A 26807-nucleotide genomic window follows, 5' to 3' on the forward strand; every position below is an offset into this window, starting at 1 on the left:
TCGCATGAAGTGGCCAAAGTATTGTAGTTTCAGCTTTAGCATCAGTCCTTCCAATGAACACCCAGGATCGATCTCCTTTAGAATGGACTGGTTGGCTCTCCTCGCAGGGGTTAAATAATTTAACACTCAAATCCTAGATGTCTTATTATGATTCTCAATTTATAGTTGAGGAAACTGAGGATCAGACCGATAGGATGAGTCACCCTTGCCTGCACTGCTCAGGTGGCCAGGTGGGCTGCTCTGATTCCAGAGCCCTGCTCTTAACCACCCCATCCCACTGCATGCACATGCCAGGAATGTCCTGTGTATTTCTACCCCGTCTGTTATGAACCACTGGGAAACCTAATACAGAACACGTTCCTTTAAGGACAATGTGCAATCCCCATGCACACTGGGAACTTTGGAGGTGTTTTTGGAGGCTCAACTGGCCACCGGGAGTGTCCCTGCCATCAGCAGATCACCTCCTCCCAGACCAGGCCATCACACTGGTGCTGAGACCACATGAATGGCAGAATTATAAGGAAACGGACTTACCAAGTCTTGCATTTTTTTTATACTTCTGATGAGCATCCCCACACCAGTCACCACAGTCGGGCCCAGTATAGAAATGGAAAACAATTTCTCTGGGGGTAGACTTGTGCTGTTGTTGCTAAGTCACATCAGTCGTGTCCGACTCTGTGCGACCCTATAGATGGCTGCCCACCAGGCTCCCATCCCTGCCTTAAAATGTGATGTCTTAAGCAGGAAAATATTTTCTTTTTTTAATTTCTCAAGACCCAGAATAAGTATATTGGATATCTGTTTGTACATCTTAGAGTTCTTTTGTACTGTTGTTAGTTTAGAATCCTAAAAATAGTGTTATGCATAATTATTTGCTTTAACAGGTATTTTGAACTGTGAAAATACAGGGTATGAGTCAGCCATTGGGGGCCCAAACCCGGCCTACCACCTGTTTTTGTCAATAAAATTTTATTGGCACATGGCCACGCCCATTCATTTGCATATAGCCTACTGCTTTCATGCTACACCTGCAGGGTTGAGTGATTTCTAGAGACCATCTTGCCTGCAGAGCCTAACATATTTGGTCTCTGACCCTTTACAGAAAAAGTTTGCCGACTTCCTCTATCTCATGGGAAATGTAGGGGGCTAGTTTGAAGGGATGGAAAGGCAAAGAGAGTTCCCTTCAAAATATTTTTGAAAGAAAGTGTTCTCAAAAAGGCTTCTTTCAAATTCTGCTCCCGCCCTCCCATCGCCCTCTGATAACACAGGCTGTGTTGCCTGGAACTGGGCAGTTCCAGAACCTTGTGCTCTTGGGTGCAGGCCACCACTCGCCCCTCATTTCTAGGGCCACACAGATTCAGCAGGAGAAGGAGCACGGGGATAGGGGAGGAAGGGACAGCAATGTCCCTCCCTGCTCTGAGGTTGGGAGGGCACAGGATGGACGCGCAACCTCCCCGGCCATCACACAGAGCTAAATGGGGCAAAGGCCCCAGTGTCCCTCACTGCTTCTCTCCCCTTATAAAACTTCCCAGGCAGGGATGAGCTACAGGCAGAGAAGAAAAACCGGGGGAAGATGTAATAGTGTTTTCACGAATCTGTAGAGAGGAAATTTATAAGTGGCAATGAATGACCTTCCTCTCCTAAGACTTGGAGATGAACTTCCTATACCACCTGGCCAGGGGAGAGGCTCTTCTCAACCCGCCTTTCTGGGGTGGCTGGAGGAGCTCCCTCTGGAGGTTGGGGAAGTGTTCCCCAGCTCCCTGAGGCACAGTCGGCATGGGTTCCAGGTCTCTGCTCTTCTCTCTCAGCTCCTGGCCGTGGTATTTGACACCTTCAATGACATTGAGAAACGCAAATTCAAGTCTTTGCTGCTACACAAGCGAACCGCCATCCAGCACGCCTACCGCCTGCTCATCAGCCAGCGGGTAGGGGGGGCCAGGGGCTGAGCCAGGGAGGCGGGGGGTTGGTCCCTGTTCTCCTGCCCTTCCTCCCCCCACCTCCACCCTACCTCCTAATATCTCCTAAGCGTAGAAGGGCCAGCAGCTTCAGAAACCAGGGGTCCTGCCCTTGGGAGAACAGAGAGAACAGGGTGCCCTGGGATCCCACGTGATGCAGGACATTGGGCATGCTCCCCGCAAGGGAAGGGGCAGCTGGACTCTGCGTTTTCCTGTGTTCCATGTGGCCATCTTCCCTCTCTCCCCAGAGGCCTGCTGGCATCTCCTACAGGCAGTTCGAAGGCCTGATGCGCTTCTACAAGCCCCGGATGAGTGCGGGGGAGCGCTATCTCACATTCAAGGCCCTGAATCAGAGCAACACTCCACTGCTCAGGTGAGAGGGATCCCAAGTGAGTGCAGTATAGCCGAAGGAGGCGTTGACAAGAGGCCCTGGGGTGACTGGGTGGGCAAAGAGGCTCTTAGAGACTTAGTTTTCTTTGCAGAGCTTTTTATGCACATAGACCCTACTGCTCAGGGTTCTTTTTACAAATGAGAGTCCAGCCCACGTCCAATTTAAATTCACAACAAGAAAGGAATGTATCGGCTCATGGAATGGACTGGCCCAGCTGCTCACCCTCAAGCTGTCAGCAAGCTGGGGTAGTTGCATGTGAACAAATCCACAGAGCAACGTGAACAACACACGCAAGCACACAGCCCTGGCTCAGCCTCAGAGAACAAGCCCCGAGCCGTCCATGGTCAGTCTCGGTCTTTGACTGCTGATGACCAAAGCCCTTTCCTTTACAATTTGAGAAGCAGAGGCCCGCTATAGAGACGAGGGCGAGAGAACTCGGTCTGGGCTGACCTCTCAGCCCCCGTTGTTCCATAGTCCTCTGCTAAAGGATGCTCCATCCTTGTCTGTCTGACAATGGGGTCCTCGGGGGCTGGCTCTCTGCGGGGCGCAAGCCCGTGGTAGTCAGTGTAGACTGAGTGGATGAAGTATCAGTAGTCTGGGGGAAGGAGGAGATGAAAAGCAAGCAGGTTCCTGTCCCGTGGGCCCCAACGGGCTGGAGCTCCCAGATGTCACCCCCTCCACCTCTCGAAGGGGACCACAGGCAGGCGGGTGTGAGAACTACTGAAGCTCTGTGGGAATGTGCCCTGATTTTTTTTTCTTTTGCCCTTTCTTGTTGCTTATGACAGCCTGAAGGACTTTCATGATATTTATGAAGTTGCCGCCTTAAAGTGGAAGGTGGGTACTCTCCGGAGAGGGACCAGGCTGACGGTTCCATGGGAGGGGAATGAGGCCGGTCCAGCTCTGGGCTGGGTGCCATGCATTGTAGACAGAACAGGTGGCCCCTGGCCAAATCTGTCCATCTACCTGCAATGTGCCGTCCTAGTTAAGAGCCCTGAGGAGTCTCAGACCCCATTAGTCGCCGTGTGACACCCAGCAGGTTATGGAACCTTTCCAAGGCTTGTCTCACCTGGGAAATGGGGTCATGAGAGTCCTACCCTACTGTGTTATTTTCAGGATCATATAAACATAATGCCAGTGCACAGCACACTGAACATGTCGGCAGGCCTTGGCTGGCTTGGATGTTCTGTAGATCCCCAAGTATTTTCACGGTTTCCCAAGTTAGCCAGAGAGCAGGAAAGGAAAGCAGCACCCTGGCCCCCAGGGCTGGGTTCCAGTCCCTGGTCCTAACTCTCTCCCCCATGGCCCTTTTCCTCGATCAGGCAAAGAGAAATAGAGAACACTGGTTTGATGAGCTTCCCAGGACAGCATTCCTCATCTTCAAAGGTAAGGCTGACCTGAACATGGCGTCCTGATTGCTGGGGACGAATGGAGATTTCCAGAGGCCACTGATGAGCATTTAAAAAACATGACCAGAGTGTGTGTGTGTGTGTGTGTGTGTGTGTGTGTGTGTGTGCACATGCATATGAACTGTGTGTGTAAAAGAGAGTGTGATGACCCCAGCAGAGAATTAGTACTGGACTAGGGAGGGAAATCAGTAACAGAAAAACCAAACAAAAATAATTGTGGATTATTTTTTCAACTATTATTGACTAGTTCAATCAATATTGAACTATTATTCGTTGAAGGAAATGTATACAAAGTTAGATAATTAGAAGAAAAGGAAAGTCTCCCACACAGAGATAATCAGCATTAATTTTCTGATGTGTTTTCTTTTGTTACAGGTTGTTTTCTATGCCTTTTAAAAACAGTAGGGGGATTACATTGTACATTCTGTTGTGAAACATGCCTTTTTACCTAAAAATAGAGTTTTTACCTTCTTGTATCAGGATATACAGTTAGTGTATCTGATCTCATAGTGATGCTTGTATCATATAAAATTAAAAATTTTAACATCTGAGTGCACTGTATCATTTACCCAGTAGTTTTCTCTGAATTTCATGCCAGTTTTGAAGTTCCATACAGGATATGCTTAGCTCACAGGGGTTACAATTCAGCTGTTTTGAACAAGAGTTTAAATGGCCAGACTCCCCTGGCAGTCCAGTGGTTAAGTTGCCGTGCTTCCAATGCAGGGGGCTCAGGTTCTGTCCCTGGCTGGGGAAGTTCCCCATGCTGCTCAGTGTGGCGAAAGAAAAAAAAAAAAAAACCAGTTAAAATGGTATATCCTATTTTGGGATTTCTCCCAAGATAGGATAGAACTTTGAGCACAGCTGTTACTATTCCATGTTCTTTAGCAAGTTTTCCATTCCATTGGGAAGATAGTTATTCAAGTGGATGAGTAAACAGTGTCTGGTCTAGGCCAGGAGCAAACTTGAAGTTTCAGGAGCGGCCAGCAAAACCTTGTTCTGTTTTGTCACAGCTCCAGGTTGCCCAGGCTCTTCCCAGAGCAGTTGTTGCCAATGCAGTGTTGTCTGGGGGCATAAGAATGGGCGTCCCTCTGAGAGCAGGCCCTTCCTTTTTCATTCCCTGGGCATAAACACCCCATTTGCTTACATTCATGACATATGTGGTTGGTGATTATGTACTTATACGTGAAAATTTCACTGTTAACATTTCTTCTCTTCAAACAGGAATTAATATCCTTGTGAAGTCCAAGGCCTTCCAGTATTTCATGTGTAAGTGTGAAGTGTCACAGCTCTAGGCCTCTTTCCTCCTGAGTCTTGCTGCTCCAGAAGGTGGAGGGGCAAGGGATAAGTCATGCTTACCGTAGTCAAGCTTTTTATCATAGAAAATCCCAAGCACACGTGAAAGTGGAGGGACTGTCCTGAGCATCCACGTGCTCACCCCCAGCTTCGACGGTTCTCATCTCCTGGCCAGTCCGTCTTGTCCATCTAACCCCCAGTCAAGCTCATCACCCCTTCTCCAGACCTGGGGTTTTGGGAATCAGATTCCAGAACCACAGACTGTGGTTGCTTGACATGTCACTTAGACCTGTTTTAATCTGTAGGTTTCCCCCCCATCCATTTTTTCCCTCTTGCAGTATTTAGTTGAAGAAACAGGACTGTTTGTCCTTCAGCCTTGTTTTTGCATGTTCCTCTGTTGCTTATGTCCTGTAGCTTGGTAGTCAGAGCTAGAGCTGTGTTGTCCAACATGGCAGCCATTAGCCACACATAGCTATTTGAATTTAAGCCAACTAAAATGACAAATTCAGTTCCCATCACAGTAGCTGAAGTTTGAGCACTCAGTAACCACATCTGGCTAATGATGACCAATGAGATTGCACAGATGTAGACTGTTCTACTCATCCAGGGGTTTGGTGGGATTCACCCTTTCTAAGGAGCTCTGGTTCCATTTAATGGGAAATGGTGTTTAGAGATCACAGTCAGAGATGCTAACAGTCCGTGTTGCTTGGAGTTGGTTATTTTTTCCAGGACTTCCCATGGACAGAGGTAGGATTTTGTTTTTTTCTTTTTTTTAAAGATAAACTAGCTTGTGAATTTTTCTTGATATTCTTAATTGAAATTTTGGACTGTTGGGTTTTTACCTAACTCCATCATTCTTTCATACCTAAATTCCCAGTCTTAAAGCCCTAGTTCCCAGCGATACTGACACAGCCACTCACTTGCTGTGTCTCGCAGTCCACCATGTGGACTCCACACAGTCCACACGCAGTCTCCAAGGAACAATGCCAGCACAGCCCTAACCATTAAAATTGTTAGAAACACCACTGCAGGGATAAACATTTAGATGACTGTGTCTTACGGTCACCCGGGATAGTTTTTCTCCATGTGGGTATGTCACCATCTTATGCATGTTTAGATTTATTTCATTTATTTCCAAAAAAATTTGTTTTTTAATGTTTCCAATGTTGTGTTGGTTTCTGCCTTACAATAACACGAATCAGCCATAATTATACATATATCGCCTCCCACCTGAACTTCCCTCTCCTCCTCCCGTACCAGCCCTTTAGGTCATCATAGAGCGCCAGACTGGGCTCTCTGTTATATAGCGGCTTCTCACCAGGGCCCACTTTACCCGATGATGTATGCATGTTGTTTTTCCTCCATTGGCCCCACTGTCTCCCTCCCCCACCGTGTCCACAAGTCCATTCTCTACATTTGCATCTCCATTCCTTCCTGCAAATAGGTTCATCAGTACCATTTATTTCATTAAAAAAAAAGAAATTTTAGGGGACTTCCCTGGCGGCCCAGAAGTTAAGACTCTGTGCTCCCACTGCAGGGGGCAAGGGTTTGATCCATGGCTGGGGGAACTGGGATCCCACATGCTGTGTGGCACGGCCAAAATAAAACGGAATGATGGAGCATTTAAACATTATTTTCGAGGTTGCTTTTTACATTTAATTTTGCTTTATAGTTATGTAAATATATATATATATATGATCACAAGTCAGATCTACCAGACAAAATATATTCAAGGAAGTCTCATTTAATCCTTTCACCTCCCCCAGTGGGTAACTTTTATTATACTTTATCCTTCCATTTTTAAAAACTATAATTAGATGCATATATGCACATTTTCCTGTCTTAAATAAACTAGCAGTTTATACACTTTTTTCCACTTTGCTTTTTTTCAGTTAACAATATGTTCTAGAGACCAGACATATTAATACATAGAGATGTTCTTCATTTTTTTAATATTTAACTGTTTAATTGCTGATGATAATTTTTTTCTTTCTTTTCTATGGATATTATACATTTACTTCATGAGTGGTTTTTTTTTTTTACTTCTGTTGAAAAAAGTATGATAACACATTAACAGGAGACTTGGAAAATACAGAACAAAGTTATATATGGTTCCATTATATATTACAATATATAATATATTACAATTAAGTAGATACATTAAGATTTTTAGTTGGAGTTTCAATATCAAACTCTTCAAAAATTTAGTGATACAGATAGAAAAGTAGAAGGATATAGTCGACCTGAGAAGCCCTATGAACCAGTTCAACATAATTAAGATTTATAGTTGACAGTATACCATTTCATGGATGTATCATAGTTTACTCATCCAGCCTCCTGCCCATCATTTAGGTTATTTCCAGTTTCTTTGCAATCACAAATAGCTCTTCAGTAAATACGGGTGGATCCCGTAAGTGGGATTGCTAGACGAAAGGCCAAGTGCATGTGTGATTTTGCTAATTAGTTCCTGGAGTCATTGAAAGATCAGATGTCTCTCGGGAGAAACAGATGTTGTCAGTACTCAAACCCTTTGTATGTGGTCCATCTTATACATCAGCTTGGAATAAGCTGCAGGTTTTATGGAAACGGTTTTTTAAATTTTTATCAATTAAAATAGTCCAGTTGCTTGACAGTGTTGTGTTAGTTCCTACTGTACTGGAACATCTTAACTGGTGTCCCTACAGTGACATACAGCATGCCTTTAGAAACCTGTAGCTGTTTTCTAAGTGAAACCACTGGTCGATGTAGCTTATGGTAAAAGCATTATGCAGGAAGTCACCTGTTATCTGGGCATACGGAGCCGCCCTGCATTCTCTCAGAGTTGCCTATAAACTAACCAGGGGCTGCAGCTGTGACCTGTTCTGTCTCTCTCATGAGCCTGTCTGTTGCAGATTTGGTGGTGGCGGTCAACGGGGTCTGGATCCTCGTGGATACCTTCATGCTGAAAGGTAAGCCCGGCAAGGGGACCGGCCTGTCCTGTGGGCACACCTGGCCCACCTGTTTTGTTTTTTTTTTTTTTAAAGATACATTTATTTATTTGCAACTATGCTGGGTCTTTGTTGCTGGGTGGGGATTTTCTCTTGTTGTGGAGAGTAGGGGCTTGTCTCCGTTGCGGTACACAGGCTTCTCATTGCAGTGGCTTCTCTTGTTGTGGAGCACGGGCTTTAGGTGCACGGGCTTCAGTAGTTGCAGCACGTGGGCTTTTCAACCATGGGCTTAGTTGCTTCCCTGCATGTGGGATCTCTCCCGACCAGGGATCGAACCCATGTTCCCTGCGTTGGCAGGCAGATTCTTAACCACTGGACCAGGGAAGCCCCTCGCCCACCTCTTAAACTGCTGCTCCTCTTCTTACAGGTGGGAACTTCGTCTCCAAGCACGTGCCGTGGAGTTACCTCGTCTTTCTGACTAGTAAGTTTCTGGCATGGCCTTGGTCATGTGCTCATCCTCGCCACTGGCTGGAACCTCCTTCTAGGTTAGGGTCTCATGGCTCTTCTCTAAAGCAGGGAAGCGTCAGCAGCAGGAAGCAAAAATCGAGTCTGATTCTCCCCCGTCCCTATTCTAAACTCTTTGGTGGTGGCCCACTGCCCTTCGGACCAAGTCCCTATGCTGGGCGTGACTCACAGGGCCACCTGGGGCCCCTTCCGCCTTCATCTGAGGCCTCGTCTCTCACCAGCACCGCCCTCCTTGTCCCCAGGACCCCCTGCACCTCTTGCCTCTGGGCCTCTGCCTGGGTGTCTCCTCTGCCAGTGTGCTCACCCCCTCCCCATCACGTCTAACATTAGACATGACTAGTAACGCTGCATCCTAAATTGTTTTCATTCTTCTTTAAAAGTAGGACTTCGACTGCCTTGGTCAGTGCTCTGCTGTCTTCTGCGGAGTTCAGAGTAGCCTAGGGATTCAGCGCACACACAGGGCAGAGAGCCCTGGGGGTCCCTTCCCGGCTGTGTCTCTTGTGTGACCCGAAGTCCCCCCCGCAGCTCCCCCTTCACCTCCTTTCATCTTGTTCCAATGACGCCCACCTTCCTTCCGCCTCTCAAGCAGGCCAAGACCACATCCAGGCTGGCCCCTGATTGTTTCAAATGGAACACCTCCCCCAGCGTAACGTACCCGTTCCCTGTCTTCCTCTCAACTCTAAGCAGCCAGTGCAATGCCTGGCACGGAAGTCGTGCTCAGGAAATATCCATCAGATGGACAGACAGTACCTGGCACCCCCCCTCCCACACAGCGGGAGTGCATGCTGGTCTTGTTAGCAGGAGGCCCTGGTTGGCCAGCATCTGGGCCTGGCCCTGCTCCAGAGCCCACACTTTCACTGGGGGCGCAGGTGGGATGTGGGTACCCGCAGGGCATGTAACCAGACCTCAAGAGGGTCCTGAGAAAAGGAGACAGGCCAGGTGAAGGGGAGGCTGCAGCAGGGCCCCAGCTCGTTGCCTCCTCCTGCTTACAGTCTACGCGGTGGAGCTGTTCTTGAAAGTTGCTGGCCTGGGCCCTATCGAGTACCTGTCCTCTGGATGGAACCTGTGAGTACAGAGCACGTGTCGCTCCTTTTCTTTTTTTTTTAATATTTATTTATTTGGCCGTGGAGGGTCTTAGTTGTGGCACCCAGCGTCTTCAGTCTTTGCAGCACGTGGGATCTCTAGTTGCAGCATGTGAGGTCTTTAGTTGCAGCATGTGGGATCTAGTTCCCTGACCAGGGATCAAACCCGGGCCCCCTGCCTTGGAGCGAGGAGTCCTAGCTCCTGGACCACCAGGGAAGTCCCCAGAGCATGTTTCTCAACCACGTCAGAGACTCTGATGAAAGCCACGGGCCCTCTCCCTCCCCACCCACCACCAGAAGGTCCGAGGCCAGCTGGGTCTCTGTCTTCTGGAGGGGTTCTGCCTGTGGCTCCGGGCACCCCCGGGGTCAGGCCCTCATCTTCCTCCCTGGGACCACCCCACCAGTCCCTCCTGGATGAGTCCTCTTGGGGGTCCTTAGGCTGGCTGGTGGTTTCTGAGTCACCAAACCCCACAACCCTCCCTGATAACTAAGCTGTCTTATCCTCATGAAAACCACAGCGCTCACAGAGGAGGTGGCACGCAGCCTGATGCTGACCTGCTGACCATGCATCGAGCTGGAGCCCCCTCTCCCTGTTCCAGAGACCCCAAGAGGTCACTCACTGCCCCCGAAAGTTAACTCACGTGGTCTCGGGTCATGAGAGTGAAATAGGTTAATAAGTAGAGAGGAGCTGGGCAAAGCAGCGGGGCGTGTGCTTGCAGTTGGCAGGTGCAGGGCCTTAATATGTATCGGGGTGGGGGGTCCTCTGTCTTGCGTGGGGGGAGCTGTTCTCCAGGTGGGCCTCCGCTGTGGTCCTACCCCACCCCACAGTCCCTTCACCAGGGTCGCTGGTGTATCTTGTCTGCCGTGAGACCTTCAGGAAGGGGTTTCTGACCCCTGAGGGGTGTGCTGTTGACTGAGAGGCCCAGTGACACGAGCCTCAAAGACACCCGATGGCGGCAGGATGCTGGCCGGCTGTGGGCCCTGCGGCTGCCTTTGCGGTGGTATAGTGTATGGGCTCCAACCATCATGTGTCATAAACAAGAGCGCCACAACCTCTGAGGGTCCACGGGGACCCTCTGAGCCCCCGCTGCACCTCAGCCCTGATTTTTTGAGTCTCTTGTCAAGAAAAACCCTCCCTTGCTCTCAACTTTCCCCTGGCCACCACCATAGGAAGCCAGTACACATTTGCAGAAACCTAGGGACGTTGTCCCTTACCATTTGGGGGGTCTCCCTGGAGTGGGGGAGCCTGGCGGGTGGGCTGAGCTGACCACAGCTTCTCTTCCCCTCTTCCCCCCTGTCCCCAGGTTCGACTTCTCCGTCACAGCCTTTGCCTTCCTGGGACTGCTGGCTCTGGCCTTCAACATGGAGCCCTTCTACTTCATAGTGGTCCTGCGTCCCCTCCAGCTGCTGAGGTGACAGCAGGGCTGGGCCTGGTGGGCGGGCAGTGACCAGATGGAGCCCAAAGGCTCGCCGGCTGGGTGTCAGAGGTGGCCCGCCCGCGCAGGAGCACCCGGGGTTGGTGCTTGTGGGTGCTGGGGGCATCGTCCTGTGCGGCCTGCTCCCCCCTCACATCTTGGGACCTGTAGCCTCTGACCGTGGAAGAGAACCATGGCTCAGGGCTCCGGTGAACTTGGCCTGTGCTGGTATCAGCTGTAGCCACAGAAACCCATGCGCTCAGTCACAAACCGGGGAGCCGCAGCCCCTGAGGGTCCAGAGAGACCCTTCGAGCCCCTACCATGCCCTAGTCGTGGTTTTCTGGCACAGTCTCTTGTCAAGAAAAACCATCACTTGCTCTCAGCTTCCCCCCGGGCACCAGTGTAGGAACCCAGCACAGGTCTGTAGAAATCTATGGACGTTGTCCTTTGCCACTCAAGAGGTCTCCTTGTGTCCTCTGAAGCCTTGTTTTCCTCTAGAATATCCAGCTGCGAGCCCATTCACGGCCATCGCCCCTTCCCATCCTTCCCGGGAGGGAGGCGTGGAGGTGCGGGATGGGGTGACCCTTTCTTATCTGGAGGCACCTCCTTGGGCAGGGCCTTCTCCCCCCCGGGGTCATTACCCTGGCTCGGGCTTCATCTGTAAGTGGAGGCCCAGCCTGGCCGCCCCCAACGTCCTGGCACTGCCACCACCCTTCCCAGGGTGCCAGTCACCTAAGCTGAACGCCCAGCTGGTGACTCTGGGGGAGAGGAGGCGCTCGGGGCAGAGAGGCCCCAGGCCTGCCTTGACCGACCCCCCAGTGCAGTGTAGGTCAGGCCGCGGCCACGCCTGGCGTCTGTAAGTGACCCGGCCGGCCTCCCTCCTCCCTCGCTCAGGTTGTTTAAGCTGAAGAAGCGCTACCGCAACGTGCTGGACACCATGTTTGAGCTGCTGCCCCGGATGGCCAGGTAGCGCCCTGACTCTGGGCCCCCAGGGCCAGGTGCCATGAGGCCTGTGCCCTCTCGGGGCGGGCAGCTGGGTGGGTGGTCGCGGGGGCCAGGGGAGGGGTGAGGAGTCCCGGGAAGGACGGACATCGAGGGTCTGACGGGTCTTCAAGGAGCCCGAGGTCTCGACCACCACAGGTCTCCCTGGCTCCACTTGTCTTCGCTGAGCCGTCTGAGATAGTCAGTTAGGCAGGGCAGGGAACTGTCACCCTCACTTACCACCTGTGTCTGCGTTCACAGGTAAGGGTCACCTGTGAGTCTACCTTCACAGGTAAGGGGTGAATTGCTGGTAGAGGGGCGTCTGGTGCGAGAGTCCTCACCCGAGCCGTTCTTCCACCCCCGACCCGAATCTGAGGCCCCTCCCTGCAGGCACTGTCCAGCTGGCGCACCTGGCTAGGGGCGTGCGTCTCCCTACAGTCAGCTCGGGGTCTGCGGGGCCGGGCCCGCCGGGCTCTCCCGCGGGCTCCCGATCACCCTGTGCCTCTGACCCCCCTCCCCAGCCTGGGCCTCACCCTGCTCATCTTCTACTACTCCTTCGCCATTGTGGGCATGGAATTCTTCTGTGGGATCCTCTACCCCAACTGCTGCAAGTGAGTTCACGGCCGGGACCCCCGGGGGCAGCCTGCGTTCCCGGAGGGTCCCAGCCAGGACTGGTCCAGGCCAGATGCTCCTTGGTTTGTTTAAACTTTCTGTCCTCTGTCTAGGTGACCGATTGTCTTGTAACCTTCCCCCCACCCCTCTGTCTCCCCGGCCAGTACAAGCACAGTGGCAGATGCCTACCGCTGGCTGAACCACACCGTGGGCAACAGGACCATCGTGGAGGAGGGCTACTACTATCTCAATAATTTTGACAACATCCTGAACAGCTTCGGTGAGTGCAGCTTTCTCAGAGCATCCCCTCACGACATCCTAGACCGAGGAAGGTCTGGGGGGCTCTTCCTCAGGAATCCCCACCCCAGCCCTGGTCCCCACCCCAGCATCTCAAGGCAAAAGACGCATGCTTTGGGGGCCAGGCCGAGACGGGACCACTTCCGATGGGGCAGGTGCTCTGGAAGGGTCTTGGCCGCTCTCTCTGGAGCTCACAGCCCCGGCTGGCAGACAGGTGCCTGGTACCCAGAATAGGTGGAGAGAGGCCACTGACCCCACTCTGCAAAAGCGGGTCTGATTAAGACGCTTCTGTTTCTCCCTTCTGATTGGCAGTGACCTTGTTTGAGCTCACAGTCGTCAACAACTGGTACATCATCATGGTAAGGACCTCCCCGTCAGCTCCTGGGGGTGTCTGCCCACCGTTCTCTGAGGCCAGGTCTCCCCTCACCCAGCCCAGCGTGGGGTGCACTGCTCTCCTGTCCCCCACACAGGGGTGGGGTTCTGTGGGGAGACCCAGGATATGGGCTGAATCCAGGGGCCACCCCTCCATTAGCCGAATGTGGCCTTGCTCCCCACCCTCTGCACATCCCTCACCAGCCAGGAGAGGCCAGGCAGCCTTGTCTGTGTCCTGCTCCCACCGCTGAGGGGGAACTTGCCAACCAAGCAACAGTGTGGCAAGGTGCTTGGTTGGTTTTTCCCATCCTTTAAATTCTTCCAAAGGCTGCCTGCCTTAGTCCTGCACCGTTAGCTCTGGGCAGGGAGGCATCCAGGCCTAAGGAGCGCAGAGGAGTTTTTTCACCCAAGGAGCCAGGTCGGCCTCCTTTGTCTCCACAACCGAAGGCGCGGGGGCCATGGAGAAGGCTGGGTAGACGGTGCAGCCCCGCTGACCGCCTGCTTCCCTCCGTCCGCAGGAAGGGGTCACCTCCCAGACCTCGCACTGGAGTCGCCTCTACTTCATGACCTTCTACATCGTGACCATGGTAGGTCGGGTACCGCAGAGTGCCCGCTGTCCTGTCTTCACAAGCCGCCGCCTCCCCGGGCGTGGCTCGGGCAGGAGGGGGCCGGGGCCCCATTGCAACTCACCCCCCCGCTCCCCTCTCCCACCTTGTGCCTGGCCAGGTGGTGATGACCATCATCGTGGCCTTCATCCTTGAGGCCTTTGTCTTCCGAATGAACTACAGCCGCAAGAACCGGGACTCGGAAGGTCGGTGCAGGCGTCTGCTGCTTGTCTGTCTGTCTGTCTGTACAGCTGTCAGCTTTTCAGCTGTCTGGATGTCCAATCTTCTGGCAGTTCAGCTTATCAGTCTGGCTTATCTTTCTTGACCTCTTATTTGCATTATTTTCAAATACTTAATGACCAAAAATAACGCCCATGATCTCATCTTAAAAACCAGAACAATACAGGTCAGAGATCAAGAAAAACCACAGGCTGATTGTGACCCCAGCAGCCCTCTGCCCCACCTTTCTCCTCTCCCAGACTGCTCACCCCTTAGCTGTTCCTTTTAGTTACCGTTCTTGTGTTCCTAAACAATATGTTTGTCCTCTGGTTCTTGATTTAAATGATGTAAATATTTGGGCTGCAGAGCCCATAGCAGCTTGACAAGCCCGGCTTCAGTGACTGCCTCCCTTTTCCCAGGTGGCATAGCTTTCTGTGTACTGATATATTCTTTCCAGAATCTCCACCAAAATCGCCACATCCCTATGGCTACTTGTTTCCAAATCTCTGTCCTCTCAGGCTACCCGATTGTTTTCTTTTGGCTCGGGGTTGGCCTCCTGCAACCCTGTGTCCCCTGTACGCTGTTGGCCTGAGCAGCGCTCCTGACAGTAACTGTGAAGGGCAGGAAACGGGAGGGATGGGAGTGCTAGATGGTAGGAGCGACATGGGGGGTTGTATCCTGCAGTTTCAGGGAACCTTAAGCCCGCCATAGGGGCAGCAGGGAGGCTGGCTAAACCAGACCAAGCCAGGCGCCCTCCCACCGCCGCCCTCCCCTCCCACAGTGGACGGCGGCATCACCCTGGAGAAGGAGCTCTTCAAAGACGAGCTTGTCGCAGTTCTGAAGCTCTACCGGGAGGCAGGGGGAGCCAACTCAGACATCACCCAGCTGCTCAAGATCCTCTCCCAGATGGAGAGATACGAGGTGGGGAGCCCCAGGGCCTCGTCCGAAGGAGCTTAGTGAAAACCCTCCCCCACTGTCCATCCCCTCAAGTTTTGTGTGTGTGTGGCTGTGCTGGGCCTTAGTTGTGGCATACAGACTTAGTTGCCCTGAGGCATGTGAAATCTCAGTTCCCCAACCAAGGATCGAACCCACAGCCCCTGCATTGGAAGATGGATTCTTAGCCACTGGTTGGTGTTTAGTTGCTCAGTTGTGTCTAACTCTTTGCAGCCCCATGGACTGTAGCCCGCCAGGCTCCTCTGTCCATGGGATTCTCCCAGAAAGAATACTGGAGTGGGTTGCCATTTCCTTCTCCAGCTTAATCACTGGACCACCAGGGAAGTCCCCTGTCCCCACAAATTTTAGTGACTTTTTTTGGGGGGGGGGCACTTTTGCAGAAGCCAGAGGAGCAGGTGAGGCCTGCTGAAGCCAGGCACCAGGGCCCCATACTCGGGCGGGTCCCTGTAACTTCTCCATTCTTCCCTAGCAAAATACCTTGGTGTTTCTGGGACGGAGATCAAGGACCAAAAGTGACCTGAGCCTAAAGATGTACCAAGAGGAGATTCAGGTAGGAGCGCCCCCCGACCACGCTGCAAGCTCCTCCTGCCTGGGAGTGGTCCTCCCCACTGCCGGGCAGGGTCCGACTCCACTCCCTGTCTTGAGTTGTGGGGAGTGCTCGATGGGAAGCTATAGGATTATCTGTTGGAACCACCACCAGTGGTGCTTCAGGGCTCAGCCTTGAACCCCTGAAGCATTTGTTCCCTAACACAGGTAGCCCCTCCATCTGCCCTTCCACATGTCACTGACCTCATTTCATGCGCATCCTCTGAGCCAGACCTGAGAAGGAAACATGCACAGCAGGAGACACACAGGGCAGAGGGAGCACGGCGGGGCAGTTCCTGGCCAGCTTGCCAGGACCAGCCTCTTCCAAGAGGGGAGTTAGGAGGTGCATGAAACTTCACACACCTTTATACAACTTGTGAGCTCCAAGTTTTTCGGGTGTAAGATAAGGACACCCAGCTCAAAGGGGATATACCATGAAGGGTTGGGGGGGCACATCTCTTTGAACCACACAGATTATGTTCACAAGTAAAGGGTGATTATTACCTGGGTCTCCTTTACAAAGAGGATTGTGCAAAGCACATCGGACAAGGAGGTTTGCACACCTCTAATTAGAAAGGGAAAGACTGCACAGTAGTTTTTCCACTTAGGGGCACAGTCAGCCTTCCCAGCAGGTCTGGGGTGAGGGTGGTGTTTGGTCCCAGTTGGGTGGCACTGGCAGCAGACTCTCTCCTGCTGTCTACAGCAGGCAGAGGGCCCAGTACTGCCTGGCCTGGGTGACCCCCATCAGGCTGGGGTTAGCTGGCAGGACTGGGGCGGGGACCCACTCAGCACCCTGTCTGCTCTCTTGCTTTAGGAGTGGTATGAGGAACACGCCCGCAAGCAGGAGGAACAACAGCGACAGCTCAGCACCTGCGTGGCCCCTGCCACCCCGCAGCCTCCAGGCAGCCGCCAGCGCTCCCAGACCATCACCTAAGCCCAGCCTGCAAAAGCCATCTCTTCTATGCAATAACACAATAGTATTATTTTCCTACAATGTATCAAAGTCATGTATGTGTATATATGTGTATGTTATATATATATATACACATCCATATATATATGCACATATTTATATATAGAAAGGAGAAAAAGGCCGACAAGCTGGGGTTTGGTTTATAACCGCCTTACTCTAGTTAACTCTGGAAGCCAGCTTCGTCTTGGGGCGGTCAGGCCACCAAGAGCAGCTCTTAGCGTGGAAGGCTGCAGGAGGCCCCTCCACAGAGCGCCTGAATGGACCTGCCGATCTCTGCCGGGCCAGCCTTCACAGTGGGCCTGCCTGCCTGTCCACACCGTCTTCTTGACGCTGCTCTCAGAATCCTTCCCCGCCTGGCGGCCTCCCCACTGACCTGCCCTGCGGCCCCCAGCCCAGGGCTCCTGTGTCCTGCTTTGGGAACAAAACCACTTGGGAAGGAAAGAGCCCACATCCTCGGGTCGGTATTTCTCCAGATGCGATGATCATGGAATGGGTATTCCCTTGGGAAACCAGTATCCAGCAAGCGCCTACCGGAACGAGGTATCCGGGCTGTGGGTACTCCCCGTGGTCAGATCTCAGCCGGCACCAGGCGGCCAGAGATGCTGTATCCCGGCTTCAGGAGCCTTCTCACCTGCCGTACGTTTCGATCCTTGTTGCTGAAAATGCTCTGAGATGGTCCATAGGAGGAGGAGAACAGGCCAGAGGCCAGGCCAGTGGCTGCCACCCCAGACCAAGTCCTAAAGTGAATGGGCTTTCTCCTTAAATCCCTGGGCTGGTCCTTTTCAAGTAAAAAGATACTTTGGTTAATTCAGGATTCTGTCAAAGACCGTAGCAGGTCCTTCACATGTGTGTGTCCTGAGGAAAAGGGAACAAAAAGCACAGAGGCTCACCTCGGGCCGTCCGTGGCCGCCCAATTCGTTGGTCCCCTTGGCCGGCTCTGTCCTCACCTTGAGTGAGTCACTCCCCGTGGACTTGACTGAGGTGGGAGCGGGGACTCGGCTCACTCCAAGGTTTCCCCATCCCAGGAGGAGGTTCAGATAGCCCCTCAGTTTCCCGGGGACCTTGGGCGAGTCCTCTGAGATTAGAGTGCCGTTGGGGCGTGAATGCACAGCAGGGCGGGGTTAGCAGTGGCGGTGCTCCTGGGCTGCATACCTGGTCCAGGTGCAGAAGGCAGCATGCAGGGAGGACGGGGCAGGGGGAAGAGCCCCCACTGGGCGTCCTGCTCCAACCCCAGCTCTCGTGCTGTCTCCATGAGCTAGGAAGGCGGTGGGGCGAGGCAGAGACTCCGCCCTCCCCTCATTCCCTTTCCAGTGGGACAGGACCCGGCTCCCCTACCCCATCTTCATGGCCAAGTCTTGACTGTGGCCTCAGAGGGCTGATCGCCAGAGCCAGCATCCCATAGCTCTGCCCCTCATCAGGGAAGGAGTGGTGGTGGTTTTTTTTTTAAAGCACAGCCCTTTAGGGAAACAAACCAATCACTCAGAACCACTGAGGTTTCCACCAGGAATCAGGAGACGTTGTCCTCCTCATCTCTGGGGAGTGACAGGCTGCTGCAGGCAGCCTGGCACCAGGCCCAGGCCTGGACCCCTTCCCCACTCCAGAGAAGGAACTTTATTTGCACAACCAGGTGCCTTTTAGCTTTTGTGTACTGAAATGGGCATTCTGGAAGCAGGAGGCAAGGGGCAGCCTTGAAAGGAGGGCATGAGTTCTCCGATCTCAGCATCTGCACTCAGAAGAGGGGTGCCAGGGAGGCTGAGCGCAACCCCCCACCCCCAGGGTGATGGCTGCTTCCAGGAAGAGTGGGGTTGAGTCCGGGCTTCCCACCCCTGTCCTGCAAAAGGCCCTGTTTTTAGTCAGGGACAGGATGGAGGCCAAATGGCAACAGTGCCGATAGCCCAGACTCAAGCCCAGTGGTGGGCGCCCTCATCACTGAGGCCAAGGACAGCTGCCCCCGTGGGGTCACTGGGGGCCTCCTCAGGTGGACCCTCCAACTTGCACAAAGGCCATCAATCAGGGAGCAGGTATCACCCAGGGCTGTGAGCTCGCCCAGCTCGGACGCTCTCTCACCTCCCACATCAGCTCAGTGACACCAACATGAGACACACCGGCCTGCTCTGGGTCCCCTACCACCTATCAGTCAGAGTCTGATGGCCCTGTGCCCTGACCCAGCTTTGGGAGGGGGACGCCATCCAGCCCCTCCTCCTCGCTTCCCTCCCCTAACCCAGCCTTATTCCAACCACGTGACAATCATTTTGTATCAGTAGCGGGAATGACACTGTAAGGTTTTGTACATCGGCGATTTGTTACCTAGAAAACCCACTGTGTCTGCGGATTTCTGGCATATTAATAAAGAGCCTCTGCTTTGTACATGTGGCTGCCGCCTCGTGACTTCCAGCAGGCACCACTCAGTGGCTTCCACGATCGTGGAGAGTAGGGACAGGACCCAGCCGTGACGGTCCATGACACCACCTCAGCCCCACGCCTAGATGCACCACAAAGTCCAGATCCATCAGGCCCAAGAACCTTCGGCCCTGGATCCAACTGCCTGTCACCCTGGCCCGGGTTAAGAAGAACTAGTAACAGCTGGGTGTATGTTATTTTCTGTATCCTTGAAATATTTAATAATTACGTTCATTGGAACAAAAGACAGTCGAATCCCTTTACTGCTGGCCTAAGGCATCGAGCAAATGGAAAAGTGGCTTATTAAAAAGGGGTTCACTGGCTGCCAGCAGCAAGGCACCCGGGAGTGCTCACCACCCTCCCAGAGCTTGCAGGCAGGGGAACCCCAGTCCAGGGCTCCCCCTGAGGTAGGCACAGGGAACCATCAAACCGACTCCTGTTTTGCAGCTAGGGAAACCTATGAAGCCAGCAGACAGTTCTAGAGGCAGAGCCTGGAGCTGCACCATTTAATATGGAGCTGCTGATTGGCCATTGCCACTGGCTGCCAATGTGGAGCAATATATATTGTGATTAATTTCACCTCTTTTGGCTTTATTAGCATGGCAACTCAGAAATTCACAATTAGGGTCTTGTCTCCTATTTCTGCTGGAAGGTGCAGCTCCAAAATTCAGAACGCTTTGTGTGCTGACCAGACACCGGTTATCTGCCAGGTCCAAATCACCCTGAATCCCTAAACCCTGGTTTGGCAGCCCTCTGAGCCCTGAGAAACATTGCAGGAAGGCAGCAAGGGGTGACTAACCACCTCCAGCCTTGAATTCTTTGGGGTCTTCCTGAACCAGCCTGGAAGGCACCCAGGCTTCCCCTTCGACCCATGCCCCGACCTTCAAGAGAGGCTCTGGAGGTAATGCAAGGAAGTCTTCCGTCCGCCGCTGGGACTCTGTCCACAGGGAAGTCCCAGAAACGAGGTTTGACTGTCCTCACTGCGCACGGCAGTGACCTGGAATCTTTGGCAGAGAGCGCGGCCCCCACGAACCCACACCCCGTTCTCGGTTGGGGCCGCGCGGGTTCTGCAGAAGGCACTTCATCCTCCGTCTCACCGCCTGCAGTGACACCTCCTGACCCCCAGGCGGACGCTGACGCAGCTTCATTCACACAGTTTTCAAGTGAATCACTCCAAATTCAGTGAGCAGGGCCACCACGAGGAAGGTCAGGTAGAGGAGGAGCAGGCAGCAGCCGTAAGCTCGGCTCAGCTGGAAGCACTGCAGCGGGACCAAGACCAGGGAACAGACGAGGCTGAGGCCCAGGGTGCCGGCCAAGACCCACACCAAGAGTCCGTCCGGCTCCAGCTGCGGGGGAGACGGGAGAGAGGCTGGGTTACCGCAGCCGACAGCCAAACCGAGGGGGCCAGGGAGGGACTTTTGGCCTCCCTGTGAGACAGCTCCCCCAACTTGAAGTTCAGTGTTTTTAAACCACCTGGACGTGAACGTGCGCATGCTCCGTTGTGTCCGACTCCCAGGCTCCGCCGTCCACGAGTCTCCAGGCAAGAATACTGGAGCGGGTTGCTATTTCCTTCTCCAGGGGATCTTCCTGTCGCTGGGGCTGAACCCGAGTTTCCTGAGTCTCCTGCTTGGCAGGAGGGTTCTTTACCACTGAGCCACCTGGAAGCCACCTGGTATTCAGTAAACTAATCTATCTATATATATATGTATATGTATGTGTACGTGTGTATATATATATATAAAACGCAGTTGTTGAAAAATTCTCCAGCAACACAGAAGAATAAAAGGAAATGAAATAGTCCCCTTCCTACTTCTTTCCCCTCCAGACTTAGCACCTATCTAACACATATGGATGGAGAAGGCAATGGCAAGCCACTCCAGTACTCTTGCCTAGAAAATCCCATGGACAGAGGAGCCTGGTGGGCTACAGTCCATGGGGTCGCTACTAGTCGGACAAGACTGAGTGACTTCACTTTCACACATTGGAGAAGGAAATGGCAACCCACTCCAGTGTTCTTGCCTGGAGAATCCCAGGGATGGCGGAGCCTGGTGGGCTGCCGTCTATGGGGTCGCACAGAGTTGGACGCGACTAAAGCGACTTAGCAGCAGCAGCAGCAACACATATGGAAGGCTTAACCCTAGGCACTATGCTAGGTATTTCACACCCACCATGCACTTTCATCCCCCCATCATGTAAGGGAACCTTCAATGATGATTGGTGATGATGATCACCAATCCACAGTTGAGGAAACCGAGTATGGCTGACCCTTGAACAGCACTGGTTGGAACTGTGTGAGTCCATGCATGTGGATTTTTTTCAACCATAGTATCTGTATTTTCATTTCACAATCTTTAAGCCTGGGGGAAAAGTCTATGTTGGATTAGAGATCACAATATGTGGAATCCAAAGAGCTAGGGTTTGAGACTTTTGCTGGTTCAGTGGCTAAGACTCCGCGCTTCCAATGCAGGGGGCCCGGGTTTGATCCCTGGTCAGGGAACTAGATCCCGTATACCGCAATGAAGAGCTGGTATAGACAAATAAATATTAAAAAAAACAAAAACAAAAACAGCTAGGGTTTGAGTCCTGACTCTATCCAAACTCTTTCAGTATTCTGCCCGTGGGCCATTCATTAATCAATTCCTTTGCTTTTGAGGCTGGAGAAGGAAATGGCAACCCACTCCAGTATTCTCACCAGGGAAATCCCATGGACAGAGAAGCCTGGTGGGCCATGGGGTCGAAAAGAGTCGGACACGACTGAGCGACTCTCACTCACTCACCTGCTTGCTTTTGAGGCAGAGACAGCACTATGCAGATTTGTGACATGTGGGGCGGTCAGCACCCCTAATTCCTGCATAGTTCAAGGATCAACCGTAGTACGTGACAGAGCCCAAATCCGAAGTCCAAGCTCTTACCCTCCCCTGCCTTCCCATACAGCAACATGTCCACACAGATGTGTGGGTACAGGTGTGCACCAAAAGCCCCGTGTATTCTGCAACCAGACATGGGACCAGACAGTAGGTACATGTTTAAGAGCAGCCTGTTTTTCAGCCAACAGTACAGCGCGGACTTCCTTTTGTGATGACCTCTTGTGATGCCCTGTGTCTTATGCAATTAACTGCAGGAGCATTTCCTAAACTCAGCACAAAGGCAGAGGAAATGCAGACAAACACTCCACAAGGAGCCAAAGGAAAGAAACAGGGCCCCCAGGGGGGGCCAATCCTGCAGCCTCATTATCTGGAGCCGTCTGAGAATCAGGAATGAAAGGAACCTATTAAACCCATGAGAAGTATAAACAAAATCTGCAGACAGAGGGTGTTTACCCCTTAGAAAAGTGAACTTTTCAAGCAGAAGCTATCTGGCTTATGGGTGTGGCCACTGTGAAAGGCCGGCCCACAGCCAGTTCATTACACATCATCCACGGGTCTATTCAAGAACTAGCTGCCTCCTGAAGAAAGAGGTGGGCGACTTTGTTGCCATGAATGATTCCATCATTCAGCTGCATATTCCAAGTGCTTCCACACGATTAGCCTTAAAACTGTCCCCTGGGCCACACGTCCCACCCCATATTCATCCTTCTGGTTTGGCCTCGGAATTCGAGTCCCTGGGAATGTAAACTCTGGGCAAACCTGGGTCACATCTGCCTTGCATGGGGCACTATGCAATATTGCCAAAGAGAAAAGTTCACCTAGGAATCCCAATTTCTTCTCCTCAAAAAAAGATGGAAGATCTGGCCATAGGAGGCCCATCCAAGTCACCTACACAATTGGGTTACCTGCCCCCCAGTAGTGTTTTCAACCTTGCTAGGGACCTGTCTCTCAAGGATCCTAATCTTCATATGTCTCCAGGGAGTGTATTTAAAAACGCAGATTTCCAGCCCACCACCCCCTGGAATGCCGGGGTCAAGAGGTCTCATGTGCCCCCAGGGAATTTGCAGAGCCCCTTGAATCCACAGAGCCTCTTCTGCTCAGTGCATTTCAAACCTATGGAGGTTCCTCAAGGGGCTGTCGTCAACACTCTCTCTTATCCCTGCCTGTCCTCAGTGGTGGGATAATGTGTTCAGCCTGGCCCTTATCTCGTGTGTGCTTATCCAGGAAGTTGGGGGGTGGGATCAACCCATTTCACAGGTGAAGAAGCTGAGGCTTAGAGGCCCTCAGAGTTCTACTTCAGTCAGAGTCCTATAACAAGACAGGTCAGTGACGAGAGCAAGACAGGAGTCCAGAGCCTCCCTGCCCCCTTCCCTCAAAGCCATGTCTTATTAATAATTACTCCATGACCTTGCAAGGAAGACCTTTAACCCTATATGCAAAATATTTTAAAGATATGCTACAAATCAGATATCACACATTCAGACAAGTCCTCTCCCCAGGAAGTGTAACCTACTGAGATGTGAATGGTCTCTGGTCCAGCGGGGAGGGGAGAAGGAGAAGAGACCCTTAAGAAGAGGCTCCTTGTTGAACCATCTGGTACTTACCTTCACCTCCATGTGGCCCCTGGAGATCTGGAGCAGGCAGCCCAGCCCCACTCCCACCAGCATATCTGTAGTCCAGTTCAGGAACTCTGTTGGAATGTAACACCCCATAACCCCGACACGCAGCCCACTGACTTCCTTTCTGATCTCTGGCTGCAACCCGCTCCCTTCCCTCAAAAGCCCTCTCTGAGGAAAACTTATCCAGTTTTAGCACCTTTAAGAGTGTCCAGGGTACACTTTGCCTCAATCTGTAAGGATCACAGGAAGTGACAAACACTTGGTGCCTGGTGAGATGGAGAAACAGAGGCAGTGTGAAGTGACTGGGAGGACTGGTGAAGGAGCACGGCATGGAGGACACTGCTCCAGCCAAGGCTCTATCCTTCCCACCCCAACCTGAGCGGTCAGGACAGGCCACAGCCCTACAGCCAGGAGCAGGTCACGGTGAGCAGCGGGCCGTGACAGATGGCAGGAGGCATCGGCACACAGGTCACATGGCTGGCACGTGGCAGGGCTGGAACTGGGACCCAAGACTGCTTGGATTCCAAGCCCTGCCTTTTTCACAGCCCCAGGCTGCCTGACCCTCTCTTTTCTATATAGACCAGGCAAATGAAAGCCTACAGGACAATCCGGCCACTGTCTGCTTCTATTGGGACAGTCAGGCCCATTCATTCATATTTTGCCCATGACTATTTTCACACTTCAGTAGAAGAGTTGAGGGGTGGCAAGAGAGTCCTATGGCCCACAAAATCTAAAATATGTACTCTCTGACCCTTTAAGAAAAAGTGTGCCAGAATTCCCTGGTGGTTCAATAGTTTAGAGTCTGCTTGCTAATGCAGAGGATGTGGGTTCAATCTCTGGTCCCGGAAGATGCCACGTATTGCAGGGCAACTAAGCCAGTGTGCCACAGCTACCAAGCCTGCATGCTGCAACTCCTGAAGCCCATGCACCCAGAGCCCGTGCTCGGCAACACGAGAAGCCACTGCAAGAAGAAGCCCGTGTACCGCAACTAGAGAGTAGCTCTCACTTGCTGCAACTAGAGAAAGCCTGTGCAGCAACAAAGACGCAGCACAGTCAAAAATAAATGATAAGGGGAAAAAAGAAAATATTTGCCAACCCTGACATCTACAAACCATGACATATAAGAGGGAGAGAGGCCTTCCACAAGCTTAGTGTGTGGGTACCTACAGACAATGCCTCTGCCCTAACAAGATGAACACCTGCCGTCACTGCTGCTTACCAAGCACTTCTGTCACTTCACTCGATCTTTACAACAACCTCTGAGGTCAGTCCTCTCAATATCCCCACTTTATAGATGAAAAAGCTGAGGCTCAAGCAGCCGAGTCACCTGCCCCAGGTGTTCCAGTGAAAGCCGGTCCCAAGGGGGAGGAATAGAGCCTGCCCTTGGCTCCCTGCACCGAGGGAAGGGCAACCTCAGAAAGGATACTGAAGATGATGCCGCCGAAGCAGGCCGAGAACGCCATCCTCGGGTAGCCCTGGCGGGCCAGCGTGAAATCTGAGAAGACATCTGTGTGGAAACAAGAGAAGGCTTTGAGTGGTGCGAGACTTCCCTGGCCTTTGTTGGCCACTAGTTCCTTCATTCTTACCCACAGTCATTCAGCAACAAACGCTGATGTCTGCCTGCCTGACTCTGGCACTAGCTTGTCCGGGTGCTGTGGGAGGCCACATTGTCCCATAAGACACAATTCCCTCCTTAATTCTTTTCCCCTGCCTCTTTGCCACCAGGGGCAACCCTGTGGGTGTGACAAGCCAGCACCAGTCTTTCACCCGTGTCCTATCCCCTGCTCACACAGTGCGTGTATGCTACGCCACTTCAGTCATGACTGACTCTGTGACCCCATGGACTGTATGGAGCCCGCCAGGCTCCTCTGTCCATGGAATTCTCCAGGCAAGAATACTGGAGTGCGTTGCCATTTCCTCCTCCAGGGCATCTTCCCGACTCAGGAATCAAACCTATAGCTCTTGTGTCTCCTGCATTGGCAGATGTGTTCTTTACCACTAGTACCACCTGGGAAGCCCCAGCATACACAGTACCTCTGTGAAAATTAGGAAAAGGGGCCCAAAAAGGTGAGTGGAAGGAGAGCTAGTTTTGAGGCCTTTGATTCCTTGTCAGCATGCCCCTGGGCAGTGTACATCCTGACTAACTGTACTTGGCAGCTCTAACTAAAGAAGGATATGTGTACTGGATTGGCCAAAAAGTTCATGCTGCTTTTTCTATACTGTCGAATGGAAAACTCCAAGTGAATTCTTTAACTAACTCAATATGTATGCATGAATGCCTACCCATGCCACACCTACAGATACATTCTGCTGGTTGACTGCAATGAGCTCCGTGTCCCGCCTGAACTCTGGGAAGCCATCAAGTATCAGTGGGTGGAGAAGAGACTGGAGCTTCTACAAAGTCTCAGGTACAGTCCAGGCCATTCCACCTGAAGCCTAGTGATGATCACCCCAAAGACAGTAGGCATTGAGTGCTGCTGAGGGTGGATGCCCTGGAAGCCCTGCCCACATGTCATTCTGGCTGGGGGAGCAAAGAGCAGTGAGGGAGCCATGCCCATTCCAGAAGCCCACCCGGCCCCGAGTCACCTCCGATGCTGTTCCCCCAGGCCAGCAGCGTGAGCCCCAGAACGGTGTTGCTCAGCCGGAAGACCACGCCCAGGGACCGGAGGATGTTCACCACCTCTGTGGCAGCTGCGTTGATCCACAGGGCGCTGGTCAGGAAGCCCAGGAAAGCAAAGAGCTGGGGGAGGGAACAGGAACGCGGCCTCAGTTCCTCAGCTATAAGATGGGACAGTCATAGTACCTACCTCGTGAGGCAGTCATGAGCATGAGTTAGTTGATGCGAAGCAGTTAGAGCCTGACATACAGTAAGTACTCAATAAAATGCTAGCTCAGCATTACCATTTTGTCAAAAAGGGGTACATTACAGCTCTCATCAGGCTTCTAGTCTATGGACCAAATGCTACCCCATCACCACAAAAAGAAACTCCATACTCATGAGCAGGTGCTCCCCAGCCTACCCAACCTTCCTCCCAGCCCCTGGAAACCACTCTGCTTTCTCTCTGGATTCGTTTATTCTAGACCCATCATAAAAATGGCTTCATACAGTATGTGGGCCCTTGTGATTGGCCTGTTTCACTCAGCATCATGTTTTCAAGGTGCATCCATCTTGGTGAATGTGTGAGTACTTCAAAGACTAGTAAGAAACACTGGCTAACGTTTCTCTGGGCTTCCCTGGTGGCTCAGTGGTAAAGAATCTGCCTGCCAACACAGGAGACACAGGTTCAATCCCTGGGATGGGAAGATCCCCTGGAGAAGGAAATGGCAAC

The 26807-nt window shown here is 52.4% G+C and overlaps 2 protein-coding genes across 10 annotated transcripts in view; one reads left to right on the plus strand and one right to left on the minus strand.

Annotated features, from left to right (window-relative positions):
- The window catches only part of TPCN1 (two pore segment channel 1), a 59840-nt gene extending 40881 nt beyond the window's left edge, over positions 1-18959 (plus strand). For all 6 annotated transcript variants that reach the window (XM_055404417.2, XM_055404416.2, XM_088828218.1 and 3 more), the window contains 18 exons: positions 1809-1925; positions 2204-2328; positions 3132-3180; positions 3666-3729; positions 4974-5018; positions 7937-7993; positions 8400-8453; positions 9490-9562; positions 10884-10991; positions 11889-11960; positions 12497-12586; positions 12752-12867; positions 13197-13243; positions 13775-13843; positions 13983-14067; positions 14862-15001; positions 15504-15584; positions 16434-18959. In XM_055404417.2, the coding sequence (XP_055260392.2) occupies positions 1809-1925; positions 2204-2328; positions 3132-3180; positions 3666-3729; positions 4974-5018; positions 7937-7993; positions 8400-8453; positions 9490-9562; positions 10884-10991; positions 11889-11960; positions 12497-12586; positions 12752-12867; positions 13197-13243; positions 13775-13843; positions 13983-14067; positions 14862-15001; positions 15504-15584; positions 16434-16553 (1512 nt within the window). In that variant the 3' untranslated portion in view covers positions 16554-18959. The remainder of the gene's footprint in view (positions 1-1808; positions 1926-2203; positions 2329-3131; positions 3181-3665; positions 3730-4973; positions 5019-7936; positions 7994-8399; positions 8454-9489; positions 9563-10883; positions 10992-11888; positions 11961-12496; positions 12587-12751; positions 12868-13196; positions 13244-13774; positions 13844-13982; positions 14068-14861; positions 15002-15503; positions 15585-16433) is intronic.
- A 225-nt stretch (positions 18960-19184) lies between these two features.
- SLC8B1 (solute carrier family 8 member B1) overlaps positions 19185-26807 on the minus strand; it is a 29881-nt gene continuing 22258 nt past the window's right edge. For all 4 annotated transcript variants that reach the window (XM_055404423.2, XM_055404424.2, XM_088828219.1 and 1 more), the window contains 4 exons: positions 26065-26218; positions 24905-24985; positions 23464-23528; positions 19185-20338 (listed from right to left, as the gene is read on the minus strand). In XM_055404423.2, the coding sequence (XP_055260398.2) occupies positions 20141-20338; positions 23464-23528; positions 24905-24985; positions 26065-26218 (498 nt within the window). In that variant the 3' untranslated portion in view covers positions 19185-20140. The remainder of the gene's footprint in view (positions 20339-23463; positions 23529-24904; positions 24986-26064; positions 26219-26807) is intronic.

The sequence above is a fragment of the Moschus berezovskii genome, chromosome 19 (assembly GCF_049115385.1).
Source record: "Moschus berezovskii isolate FMDL1 chromosome 19, NW_MosBer_1.0, whole genome shotgun sequence".
In the NCBI taxonomy this organism is placed as follows: domain Eukaryota; kingdom Metazoa; phylum Chordata; class Mammalia; order Artiodactyla; family Moschidae; genus Moschus; species Moschus berezovskii.